Below are 14,195 nucleotides of genomic sequence, written 5' to 3' on the forward strand. Positions count from 1 at the left end.
ACTATTGGTTTTGTCGTTTTAAGGAACTGTAAAAAGGACACGTCTGTAGGGATGGGGATGTGGGGGAAAAGTGTTGATTTTTGTTTCCAGGAAACCGACGAAGCTGAATGATTGACTGATCTGACTCTCTGATTCAATTTGATTTAATGACATTTTTAAATGGGTGTTATTAAATCCTAAATGTGCTTCTCCCACTGCACATGGATTGGTTCGATAAAAAAAAATATCATACTTGGCAGAAGCTCAGCGATGGTATTCCAAGTAGATTGTAATATTAAAGTGAATATAACAAATGCCTATGTACTGTGTTGAGTAGCAGACTTTATTATCCCCCAAGGGGCAATTTGCTATACGGAAAATAGACAAATTCTGTACATTGACAACATATAGAATATATACAACATAAAGACTAAATATAGCAAAGCAAAAGTGTAATCAATTCATAAAAAATCAAGATGGCCTACTTTAACTGATATAGCTTTTAGCGTAATATGAATAGTGTAGTTTGATAATGGTGAATGTGGTATACATTGTAGACTAAGTCAGGGTTAAAAACTGTGAATAGCACCTACTGTATGTTGGAGTACATGAAGTCAACGTCATATAACATTAGGATTTAGTGTATGAAGCTATGTTGTAGTGTATGAAGTAATGCTCAGTGTGAATAGTGTGTACTACAGTACATGCAGGTTACATCATGTAATGTAAGGGTTTAGCATAAATAAACTGTGTAACCTTTGTTTCCTCTCTTCCTGTTTGCCCAAAGGATACCACAGCAAGGGGGTAGCAGCAACTGGCCAGACTCTGTTCATTTCACCTTCCAGCTCTACCGCTTCCCACCAGTGACCACACAGCGCCTGAAACTACTGGGCATCGACAAGCTGCCGAAGAAATCCAGCGAGACGCCACCCTGTGTCCTGGCCGTCATTAACAAGGATGGAACAGTCAACTCTGGTAAGTGGACCAGAGGAAACATTTTGAACTGTACCAACCAGATGTGAATTCAAATACTATTTGAAATAATTTCAAATATTTTAGCTGGGCTTGATTGAGTTTGCCTGGCTCAAAGGAACCAGTAGAATAGTTGCGCTAACTTACAAACCCTGCTGATCTGGTATTCCAAGCAGGCTAAAGAAAACACAAAGTATTTCAAATAGTATTTGAACCCGTGTCTGTTGAATATTTGCAAACACTCCTATTCAATCATAGAGCTCATGCATAGGGCCTAAGGAAACGGCCTAGATATTAGTACCGCTACTGTGTGTTCATCCCAAATAGCACCCTTTCCCTATATAGTGCACTATTTCTGACTAGGGCCTATAGGGCTCTGATCAAAGGAATTGCACTATATAGGGAATAGGGCGCCATTTGGAATGCAATCCCTGAGCGGTATTGAATGACACCCCTGCTCCTGTCCCACGCCCACCTCCTTCTCTGCACCCACCCATGATGTGTGCCCAGAACATATTGTACATGATCATGAACACATTTACATATGTATGCAAGCTCCAAGTCTCTCTCTCTCTCTCTCTCTCTCTCTCTCTCTCTCTCTGTCTGTCTCTCTCTCTGTCTCTCTCTGTCTCTCTCTCTCTGTCTCTCTGTCTCTGTGTGTGTATAACTGTATTACAGACTTAGGATCTTAATTTGACCACTCATTTGTTGCTGAGAATTTTCCTGCACATCAGGAAATCCAAACCTGTAGTGTATTTGAGTTTTAAAAAGGCTTCTGGAGTCTATGATTTCCACTTTGAAATTTTACTTGATTTACCATAACAAAAAAATGCATGAACCCCGACAAAAATGGACATTAATTATAATCCACATAATAATTCACATTTCCTGTTGCGGCAAGATTTTTTTTCCTGCTGTAGCAAACTTTCTCAAATTAAGAGCAGAATGGAATTGTCTTTAGCATGCAAGATGTGTCTTCAAGCATGAGATATTGTAAAAGCTGCTTCTCTCAGAAGCTCTTAGACCAGACATGATGTACTGTACCATGGCAGCATGAAAGATATACGGCAAGGTGACGTCAGGGGTGACACGGCTGCACGGAGGTGGCTAGGGACACGGGGCTGAGGACATGCGTCATAGGGATCCCAAATAACACCCTATTCCCTATAGAGCCCAGATCAAAAGTAATGCTTGCACTACATAGGGAATAGGGGGCCATGGCTTTTCTTTTTCCGTTCCCCATCTTTTTTTTTCTTCCTTTTTCTCCCCAATTTCAATCTTGTCTCATCGCTTCAACGTCAAGTCATGCGTCCTCCAAAACATGATCAGCCAACTGATGGCCAGGTCCGCCTGCAGGCACCCAACCTGCCACAAGGAGTCGCTAGTGCGTGATGAGCCAAGTATAGCGTCCCCGGCCAAACCCTCCCCTAACCCGGACGATGCTGGGCCAATTGTGCGCCGCCCTATGGAATTCCCGATCACGGCCGGTAGTGATACAGCCTGGGATCGAACCCGGGTCTGTAGTGACGCCTCTAGCACTGCGATGCAGTGTCTTAGACCACTGCGCCAAGACCGCTGTGTCTGGTCTTTTGATAAGTCTTTGTTTTAAACCCTCAATTAAACATTGGTGTAACCTTGGTATAACATCGATTGTCGATGGGGGGGTTGAAGGGTTGCTTTGGTGTTTGATGTGTTATGTACTAACGAGGCACTGTTTACGAGACGTTCGCACGTTGCTTTCAAATACACACCTTCCATCAGCAAGGGCATTGAAGATGAAACGTGGCTGGGTCTTTCAGCATGACAATGATCCCAAACACAATGCCTGGGCAACGAAGGAATGTGCAAATAAATTCATTAAAAATCCTACAATGTGATTTCCTGGATTTTCTTCCCTCATTTTGTCTGTCATATTTGAAGTGTACCTATGATGAAAATTACAGGCCTCTCTCATCTTTTTAAGTGGGAGAACTTGCACAATTGGTGGCTGACTAAATACTTTTTTGCCCCACTGTAACTGTCATATAGTATGACTCCATATGAGTGTGTATGCTTTCTCTGTGTTTTAAATATGTGAATGTGTACGTATCCGTGTCCCTCCCTCTTCAATGTGCTATATCTTTCATAGAAATAGAATTACTACGGGTACATTCAAAATGGCTGCCGGTCCACTCATTACAGAGCCATTGACTTGAATGGGGATGCAGTTCTTGTAATTGTATCTCTATGGTATCATCTCCCTCTTTCCAGGCTCCCCGGGGCTCCAGCTGCAGTTCCGTGTGGACGGGGCATTCTTGCAGCCGGGTGAGAGACGCTGGTTCCTGCGCTACCTGGCCCTGCACACTCTGCAGGTGGATGTGTGGGACAGCCAATCCCTCCTGCTTATCGGCTCCACAGCCCTGGGGCTCAAGGTACAGTAAGACAGGCCTATTAGCCTCACCTCACATGGTCAGACGGCACACTCTGACTGGCAGTTGTCCTTGTTTTTTTCTACCACACATGACACCCTATGTTTCACTATATCTAGCCTGGGAAACAGACTGGCACTCTGGCTATCCTATTCACACTACTTTTGACCAGGCTCACCCAATTCACCATAAAGTGCTCTACTTTTGGCCAGACTCAGCCAATTTGTTTTAGTATATACAGTGCATTCGGAAAGTGTTCAGACCCCTTGACTTTTTGGTGTTCTTCGGCTTGCCTTCCTCCCTTTTTTCCTCCAAATATAACAATGGTCATTATGGCCAAACAATTCCATTTTTGTTTCATCAGACCAGAGGACATTTCTCCAAAAAGTACGATCTTTGTCCCCATGTGCCGTAGCAAACCGTAGTCTGTTTTTTTATGGCGGTTTAGGAGCAGTGGCTTCTTCCTTGCTGAGCGGTCTTTCAGGTTATGTCAATATAGGACTCGTTTTAGTGTGGATATTGACACTTCGTGCCTGTTTCCTCCAGCATCTTCACAAGGTCCTTTGCTGTTGTTCTGGGATTGATTTGCACTTTTCGTACCAAAGTACGTTCATCTCTAGGAGGCAGAATGCGTCTCCTTCCTGAGCGGTATGACGGCTGCGTGGTCCCATGGTGTTTATACTTGCGTACTATTGTTTGTACAGATGAACGTGGTATTGCTCCCAAAGATGAACCAGACTTGTGGAGGTCTACAATTGTTTTTCTGAGGTCTTGGCTGATTTCTTTTGATTTTCCCATGATGTCAAGCAAAGAGGCACTGAGTTTGAAGGTAGGCCTTGAAATACTTAAAAAGGTACACCTCCAATTGACTCAAATTATGTCAATTAGCCTATCACAAGCTTCTAAAGCCATGACATCATTTTCTGGAATGTTCTAAGCTGTTTAAAGACACAGTCAACTTAGTGTATGTAAACTTCTGACCCACTGGAATTGTGATACATTGAATTATAAGTGAAATAATCTGTCTGTAAACAATTGTTGGAAAAATTACTGGTGTCATGCACAAAGTAAATGTCCTAACCGACTTGCCAAAACTATAGTTTGTTAACAAGAAATTTGTGGAATCGTTGAAAAACTAGTTTTAATGACTCCAACCTAAGTGTATGTAAACTTCTGACTTCAACTGTATATAAATATAACCACTTTTTTGGGGTAGGCACAAAACTACCTTCATACTTAAATAAATCGTAAATTGTTTCTTAAATCCGGCACCGGAGAACACCATCTTGTCTGTAAGAATCTCCCCTATCCACAGTGGGGTCCCATTAGTTTGTAGGCCAATCGGTTCGGACGCTTCCAAATAGAAGTTGGCACATCGACGGTACCGACTTCAGCCAAGTCTCCTGACACGGAGAGTGCCATCATGTTCGTGAGAGTCTTCCCTTTCTGTAGAGGGGTCATAATAGTTTGTAGGTCAAACTGTTCGGACTCTACAGACGTTTTCGTGAGAAGACCGATTTTCAGGATTTAAAATATTTGGGGTCTCATGGTCTGACAAACACCGCTCTAGCTCTGCCGCTGACTCCTCATGTAGCCTATTACCGGCAACTTCAGGAGAGTAATGGCAGAACCTGCAAAAGCCAGTAGGAGCAGAAGATGGATGGTCAGGTTATGTTTTTTTTCCATCTGGTTATCTTGATCTGTCTCTGTGCAGCATATGTTGCGTCAGTAGTTTGTCTGGTGTTGTGTCTCCGGGCAGCATATGTTGTGTCAGGGCCGTCCTGGCTGTTTATTTATTTGGATCTGAATGCGCCCCAATCTCTGCCCCTGATCTCTGAACGCTCCCCTATCTTGACGTGTCTCCGAAACGCTGATCTGTGTCTCCGCACAGCATATGTTGTGTCAGAGCCCTCCTGCTTGCTTGTTTGTTTGTTTGTGTTGTGTCTCTAAACACGCCCCTAACTTGTTGTGTCTCTGAATGCACCCCTGCATCTCTGTCATTCAGCATATGTTGCGGCAGGGCCGTCCAGCTGTACAGGCCACTCATGAGCTGGAGGTCATCACCACAGAGTACATGGGTGAAGGTGTGCCGGTGAGCCTGCACCGGGCCCCCAACCCGATCAGTGTCTTCACCACCATCAAAGGTCGGCTCCATCTGCGCCTGGGTAACGTGGGTAAGGACAAGAGCACTGCATTTATTACTGAAGTATATTAATCTACTATTCAATGCCGATTTAATTGGGTTACAATTGTAACCAGGTATCAATAACAGGAAACTTAAACTGGAACAGTGAAATGGTACGGTTGGTGAGGCATTGCGCTCCACAAAGAGTGAAGGTAGAAATGAAGTAGCCTAAGGAAGGAAGTAAGTATTAAGAAAAGTACACCTACTCTATTTACCCTCAATAGATGGTTGGCTGAAGTTTAGGAAGAGCACACTCATACTGTCTACCAGGACAATATGGATAGGGATAAGGAGTCTAGAGAGCACACATACTGTCTACCAGGACAATATGGATAGGGATAAGGAGTCTGGAGAGCACACTCATACTGTCTACCAGGACAATATGGATAGGGATAAGGAGTCTGGAGAGCACACTCACTGTCTACCAGGACAATATGGATAGGGATTATGAGTCTGGAGAGCACACTCATACTGTCTACCAGGACAATATGGATAGGGATAAGGAGTCTGGAGAGCACACTCATACTGTCTACCAGGACAATATGGATAGGGATAAGGAGTCTGGAGAGCACAATCATACTGTCTACCAGGACAATATGGATTGGGATAAGGAGTCTGGAGAGCACACTCATACTGTCTACCAGGACAATATGGATAGGGATAAGGAGTCTGGAGAGCACACTCATACTGTCTACCAGGACAATATGGATAGGGATAAGGAGTCTGGAGAGCACACTCACTGTCTACCAGGACAATATGGATAGGGATAAGGAGTCTGGAGAACACACTCACTGTCTACCAGGACAATATGGATAGGGATAAGGAGTCTGGAGAGCACACTCATACTGTCTACCAGGACAATATGGATTGGGATAAGGAGTCTAGAGAGCACACTCATACTGTCTACCAGGACAATATGGATAAGGAGTCTGGAGAGCACACTCATACTGTCTACCAGGACAATATGGATAGGGATAAGGAGTCTGGAGAGCACACTCATACTGTCTACCAGGACAATATGGATAGGGATAAGGAGTCTGGAGAGCACACTCACTGTCTACCAGGACAATATGGATAGGGATAAAGAGTCTGGAGAGCACACTCATACTGTCTACCAGGACAATATGGATAGGGATAAGGAGTCTGGAGAGCACACTCATACTGTCTACCAGGACAATATGGATAGGGATAAGGAGTCTGGAGAGCACACTCATACTGTCTACCAGGACAATATGGATAGGGATAAGGAGTCTGGAGAGCACACTCATACTGTCTACCAGGACAATATGGATTGGGATAAGGAGTATGGAGAGCACACTCATACTGTCTACCAGGACAATATGGATAGGGATAAGGAGTCTGGAGAGCACACTCACTGTCTACCAGGACAATATGGATAGGGATAAGGAGTCTGGAGAACACACTCACTGTCTACCAGGACAATATGGATAGGGATAAGGAGTCTGGAGAGCACACTCATACTGTCTACCAGGACAATATGGATTGGGATAAGGAGTCTAGAGAGCACACTCACTGTCTACCAGGACAATATGGATAGGGATAAGGAGTCTGGAGAGCACACTCATACTGTCTACCAGGACAATATGGATAGGGATAAGGAGTCTGGAGAGCACACTCATACTGTCTACCAGGACAATATGGATAGGGATAAGGAGTCTGGAGAGCACACTCACTGTCTACCAGGACAATATGGATAGGGATAAAGAGTCTGGAGAGCACACTCATACTGTCTACCAGGACAATATGGATAGGGATAAGGAGTCTGGAGAGCACACTCACTGTCTACCAGGACAATATGGATAGGGATAAAGAGTCTGGAGAGCACACTCATACTGTCTACCAGGACAATATGGATAGGGATAAGGAGTCTGGAGAGCACACTCATACTGTCTACCAGGACAATATGGATAGGGATAAGGAGTCTGGAGAGCACACTCATACTGTCTACCAGGACAATATGGATAGGGATAAGGAGTCTGGAGAGCACACTCATACTGTCTACCAGGACAATATGGATTGGGATAAGGAGTCTGGAGAGCACACTCATACTGTCTACCAGGACAATATGGATAGGGATAAGGAGTCTGGAGAGCACACTCACTGTCTACCAGGACAATATGGATAGGGATAAGGAGTCTGGAGAGCACACTCACTGTCTACCAGGACAATATGGATAGGGATAAGGAGTCTGGAGAGCACACTCATACTGTCTACCAGGACAATATGGATTGGGATAAGGAGTCTGGAGAGCACACTCACTGTCTACCAGGACAATATGGATAGGGATAAGGAGTCTGGAGAGCACACATACTGTAACGAAGTACAGACTTGGATGGGAGCACACAGTAGTAAAGCTTGATTGAATTTCACATACGTTACACTGTGTGCTTGGGTGACATTGGATTGTAGTCTATGTGCTGGACTTTCGGGACACGACGCCCACTTTTCAAGCAGTCATCCAATTGAAGTGTTTTAGCCCCACAGTGTCACGGCAGCTGTCGATAGTTTCGCCGTTCGTTGTCGGAATAAATAATACCCACTCATAAACAGTACATATCACCGTTGGGCCTCGAAAAGCCCAATTTTCCGACAGAGTAATTGTGGTTCTAATACGACTCGCTTCCTCCCTGCTTATCTCCTAAAGCAGGGTAAGAGCGCGGTGAGAAATTGGAAACGTCTGGCATGTAATTTCCAATCAAGACTTAGATATCCATCAGGCCTGGCTTTGTCTCCCAGCAGCCGACAGTTGGAATCAATTAACAGACGAGGATGCCCATGAATCAGCCCTGTGCACACCGAGCACCTCCATCTCTCTCTGTAGCGCTCTCTCCTTCTATCCATCCATCCATCTTTCTCTCTCTCTCTCTCTCTCTCTCTCTCTCTCTCTCTCTCTCTCTCTCTCTCTCTCTCTCTCTCTCTCTCTCTCTCTCTCTCTCTCGCGCGCGCTCTCTCTTTAGCTACCTCTCTATCACTTCCTCTCTCCCCGTCTCTGAAGCTCTCTTTCTAGCTCTATTTCACTCCATCCCTACCTTACTCACTCTCTCTCGCTCGCTTCCACTCTCTATCTCACTCCATCTCTCTTTCTCTCTCTTGCTAACTCCAATTCTCTCTCCAACCCCCCCGTCCCCCGTCCCCCGTCTTCCTCTGTTGGCTCTCATCAAGCCTTAATGAATCTCTCATCTTATTTGTTCCTCTGTGAGAGATGGTCATTAGCGTGTTTGAAGGAGAGCTGGAATTTACCTACTGCCAAGACAGATGGAGGTGGTGGAGAGATTATGTTCTGTTAGTGAAGCTCACCAGGGCCCCTATCTCTCGGCACAGTACCCCAACAACAATGGGGTTGCGAGAGAGAGGGGTGGGAAGAGTGAGCTAAAGAAAGAGAAGAAAAGAGCGAGACTGAGAGAGATCGAGGAGGTGGTGGGAGAGAAGACAAAAAAAGTAAAGAGAAAATAGTGGGGAGTGTTTGACGGTTGGGCTAACGTGCGCTAATGTGATTTGCATGATGTTGTAAGTAACTAGAACATTTCCCAGGACATAGACATGTCTTATATGGGCAGAAAGCTTAAATTCTTAGTAATCTAACTGCACTGTCCAATTTACAGTAGTTATTACAGTGAAAAAAATACCATGCTATTGTTTGAGGAGAGTGCACAAGAACAAAAAAATGTATCACGGCAACTGGTTTGTTACATTCACCTCTGAAGGTAAATAATGTACTTACATTCAGTAATCTTGCTCTGATTTGTCATCCTGAGGTTCCCAGAGATAAATGTAGCATAGTTTTGTTTGATAAAATCTATTTTTATATGCAAAACTAGATGTGTGAAGGTTAGTGTCTTTTCAGTAGGGAAGCTAATCCATTAACTATCCATTATTTATGACATTCCTGGGAGTGTGTAAACTAAAAACAATTATTACCATATCATATTTGTATGTTCTCTATAGTTATGTACTTGAGAATGTATAAATTGACCAATTTGGCACATTTGGGCAGACTTGATACAACATTTTGAAAAGTAATGCAATGGTTCATTGGATCAGTCTAAAACTTTATGTAAAACATACTGTGTCCATAAAACGTTTATAGGTTAAGAACTTTTGTAAAAGAGCACAGTTTGAAAGAAATGACAAATAGAAATCAAATTGGATGGACATCAGAAATAGATGGGAGAAGTTGACGGTAGAGGAAGGACATGAGTAAAAACAAACATAAGAGAACTATTGTAAAATAGACTGTGTCCATAAAATGTATGTATAAGCTGGAAGTAGAGGCTTAAGCGGTGTTGTTCAGCAGTTTACACCAATTAGGGGAGGGGTGGTAGGGTTAGAAAGTAAGATGGAAAATATATAAATTTTTGAATATGTATTTATATGCGTCTGTGGGTGGGTGGATGTACAGTTCACATCAAAATTCTTAAATAACAAATATGGAATCATATTTTAGATCCTTCAAAGTAGCCACCCTTTAAAGTAGAGTGATGGAGTGCTGCATCAGATGACCTGGCCTCCACAATCACCCGACTTCAACCCAATTGAGATGGTTTTGGCCGCAGAGTGAAGGAAAAGCAGCCAACAAGTGCTCAGCATATGTGGGAACTACTTCTAGACGGTTGGAAAAGCGTTCCAGGTGAAGCTGGTTGAGAGAATGCCAAATGTGTGCAAAGCTGTCATCAAGGCAAAGGGTGGCTACTTTGAAGAATACATGATTCCATATAGGTAAGTTCATAGTTTTGATGTCTTCACTATTATTCTACAATGTAGAAAATAGTAAAAAATCAAAACCCTGGAATGAGTAGGTGTGTCCAAACTTTTGACTAGTACTGTATATATTGGAAGTGACGGAAGTGATGCAGTTGATGAAAGCTACAATCTATCAGCAATATTAAAGCAATCAACCCCCCCCTCCAAAAAAAATAAAAAATAATATATTAAAAAAATAAAATACAGCACTTACAGTTGACTGGGGCAACTCTAGCATGGCAGAAATTTGACAAACTAACTTGTTGGAAAGGTGGCATCCTATGACGGTGCCACGTTGAAAGTCAATGAGCTCTTTAGTACAGTCCTTTCTACTGCCAATGTGTGTCTATTGAGATGTCATGGCTATGGGCCCAATTCTATACACCAGTCAGCAACGAGTGTTGCTGAAATAATCAAATGCACTAATTTGAAGGTGTGTCCACATACTTTTGCCATGTTGTGTACATTCGAATGAGCTACAGTATGTAAAGAATACAGTATATGGAAACAGTGTGTGTATACACAGAGTGTCTGGAAGACTTTCATTATCCAAGGAAAATATATCAAACATCAAATGATATCCGTTTTAATTATCACGAGCATGGATTTGTATTTATTTTGGATCCCCATTAGCTGCTGCCAAAGCAGAATTAAGGCAGTTTTATACACTTTTGAAAACATTACAATACTTTCATATATTTCACAAAACACTGTGTGCCCTCAGGCCCCTACTCTACCACTACCACATATCTACAGTACAAAATCCATGTTTATGTGTGTGTGTATGCATGCATGCATCTGTGCCTATGTTTGTGTTGCTTCACAGTCCCCACTGTTCCATAAGGTGTATTTTTATATATATTTTTTTAAATCAAATTTTACTGCTTGCATCAGTTACTTGATGTGGAATAGAGTTCCATGTAGTCATGGCTCTATGTAGTGCTGTGCGCCTCCCGTAGTCTGTTCTGGACTTGGGGACTGTAAAGAGCCTAAAGGTCGACCGATTAATTGGAATGGCTGATTAATTAGGGCCGATTTCAAGTTTCCATAACAATCGGAAATCTGTGTTTTTGGACCTTTATTTAACTAGGCAAGTCAGTTAAGAACACGTTCTTATTTTCAATGACGGCCTAGGAACGTTGGGTTAACTGCCTTGTTCAGGGGGTGAACGACAGATTTTTACCTTGTCAGCTCAGGGATTCAATCTTGCAACCTTACGGTAAACTAGTCCAATGCTCTAACCACCTGCCTCACGAGGATCCTGCCTGTTACGCGAATGCAGTAAGAAGCCAAGGTAAGTTGCTAGTTAGCATTAAATTTATCTTGTAAAAAAACAATCAATCAATCAATCATAATCACTAGTTATAACTACACATGGTTGACGATATTACTAGTTTATCTAGCGTGTCCTGCGTTGCATATAATCGATGCAGTGCGCATTCTCGAAAAAGGACTGTCGTTGCTCCAAAGTGTACCTAACCATAAACATCAATGCCTTTCTTAAAATCAATACACAGAAGTATATATTTTTAAACCTGCATATTTAGCTAAAAGAAATCCAAGTTAGCTGGCGATATTAACCAGGTGAAATTGTGTCACTTCTCTTGCATGCATTGCACGCAGAGTCAGTGTATATGCAAAAGTTTGGGCTGTCTGGCTCATTGCGAACTAATTTGCTAGAATTTTACGTAATTATGACATAACGTTGAAGGTTGTGCAATGTAACAGCAATATTTAGACTTAGGGATGCCATCCGTTAGATAAAATACGGAACGGTTCCGTATTTCACTGAAAGAATAAACATATTTTTTTCTCGAAATGATAGTTTCCCGGATTCGACCATCTTAATGACATAAGGCTCGTAATTCTGTGTGTTATTATGTTATAATTAAGTCTATGATTTGATAGAGCAGTCTGACTGAGCGATGTTAAGCACCAGCAGGCTCGTAAGCATTCATTCAAACAGCACTTTCGTGCGTTTTGCCTGCAGCTCTTCGCTGTGCTTCAAGCATTGCGCTGTTTATGACTTCAAGCCTATCAACTCCCGAGATTAGGCTGGTGTAACCGATGTGAAATGGCTAGCTAGTTAGCGGGGTGCGCGCTAATAGCGTTTCAAACGTCACTCGCTCTGAGACTTGGAGTGGTTGTTCCCCTTGCTCTGCATGGGTAACGCTGCTTCGAGGGTGGCTGTTGTCGTTGTGTTCCTGGTTCGAGCCCAGGTAGGAGCGAGGAGAGGGACGGAAGCTATACTGTTACACTGGCAATACTAAAGTGCTTATAAGAACATCCAATAGTCAAAGGTATATGAAATACAAATCGTATAGAGAGAAATAGTCCTATAATTCCTATAATAACTACAACCTAAAACTTCTTACCTGGGAATATTGAAGACTCATGTTAAAAGGAACCACCAGCTTTCATATGTTCTCATGTTCTGAGCAAGGAACTTAAACGTTAGATTTCTTACATGGCACATATTGCACTTTTACTTTCTTCTCGAACACTTTGTTTTTGTATTATTTAAACCAAATTGAACATGTTTCATTATTTATCTGTGGCTAAATTGATTTTATTGATGTATTATATTAAATTAAAATAAGTGTTCAATCAGTATTGTTGAAATTGTCATTATTACACATAAATAAATAAAATCTTCAGATTAATCGGTATCAGCTTTTTTGGTCCTCCAATAATCGGTATCAGGATCAGCGTTGAAAAATCATAATCGGTCGACCTCTAAAAGAGACCTCTTGTGGCATGTCTTGTGGGGTATGCATGGGTGTCAGTCGCCATTTTGAATCCAAAATAAGTGACCTACGTGATTCGTATAGATCTGATGAGAAAAGTTTTTTGGGGGGGCTTTGGATACCTCCTGGCTGTAAGCGAACAAATGATACACGTTTTGAGAAATACTGGCTGAATCCAAGGCTCAGCCAATCGTTCACATAACAGAATGCAGTGCAGCACGCGACTGAAGAGAGAAGAGACAACCAACTTGCTAGTTACAGCATCAGCGTGCGCTCGAGGGACAGCGGAGAGTAGATAGGCAGCTTGCCAGTTACAGCAGCATGTCCAATGAACTATAACGAAGAGGTAACGTTTGGTGAGAAGCCTGACCACAGAGACCGGGTGAGAAGGTGATGAAGCGTACTTCATCAGCTGTAAATAAAAAACAACTGGCATTTGGAAAGTTTGAGGTGAGGGAGAAAGTGTGGTGGAACAAGTATTGTTAGCATTGTTAAGTATCTTGCTAACTGGATTTAACTCTCCATTAGCAAGCCAGAGAAATGTTGAGCAACATTAGCGAACTTATCTGATCAAATAATTGAGTTCATGGTGTGAAATTTAGCTTATTAATAAAGTCAGCTAACGTTACATCAGATGAGCTAACATTAGTAACCTAACCAATTCGCTATAGTGTTAACTGGTATACGACTCCTTGCCGTTCCTCACGTTATAACGCATTCGTTGCTTACGGTACTCTGGCAATCTGTGTGAAATGTTAACTAGTTAACTAGCCAATGAACTAACTACTATCTGTGAACTAATGTTTTCCCTCTATAATTTGTGGTTAATTTTCAGAATGAGAGAATTAGGTGAAAAGTAGGCGTTGCTTGTTACTAAACAAGTGTATCTGGAGCTGGGCCTGGCTTAAGATGGATGCCACCATAGAGGTGAAAGGAACACCATAGACTTTCCCTCTTTCTCACTTTTTTACAGTGGATAAGAAGGGGTATGCCAGCTGTACTCTCTGCCTGAAAGAGATCAATTATTCCAACAAAGGGTGTCATGCTCTGCTGGCACATTGTAGAACAGATGTCCATAGGCAGAAAGTGTATAATGTGCAGTGTAGCCCAAAGATGATGCTTTTGTTGTGTTGCATTTGATAG

The 14,195-nt window shown here is 42.5% G+C and overlaps 1 protein-coding gene across 2 annotated transcripts in view; it reads left to right on the forward strand.

The window, feature by feature from the left end:
* The window catches only part of nphp4 (nephronophthisis 4), a 191,862-nt gene that overhangs the window by 134,482 nt on the left and 43,185 nt on the right, over window positions 1-14,195 (forward strand). For both annotated transcript variants that reach the window (XM_036947178.1, XM_036947179.1), the window contains 3 exons: window positions 767-954; window positions 3,202-3,362; window positions 5,365-5,533. In XM_036947178.1, coding sequence (XP_036803073.1) covers window positions 767-954; window positions 3,202-3,362; window positions 5,365-5,533 — 518 coding nt within the window. The remainder of the gene's footprint in view (window positions 1-766; window positions 955-3,201; window positions 3,363-5,364; window positions 5,534-14,195) is intronic.

The sequence above is a fragment of the Oncorhynchus mykiss genome, chromosome 16 (genome assembly GCF_013265735.2).
Source record: "Oncorhynchus mykiss isolate Arlee chromosome 16, USDA_OmykA_1.1, whole genome shotgun sequence".
Classification (NCBI taxonomy): domain Eukaryota; kingdom Metazoa; phylum Chordata; class Actinopteri; order Salmoniformes; family Salmonidae; genus Oncorhynchus; species Oncorhynchus mykiss.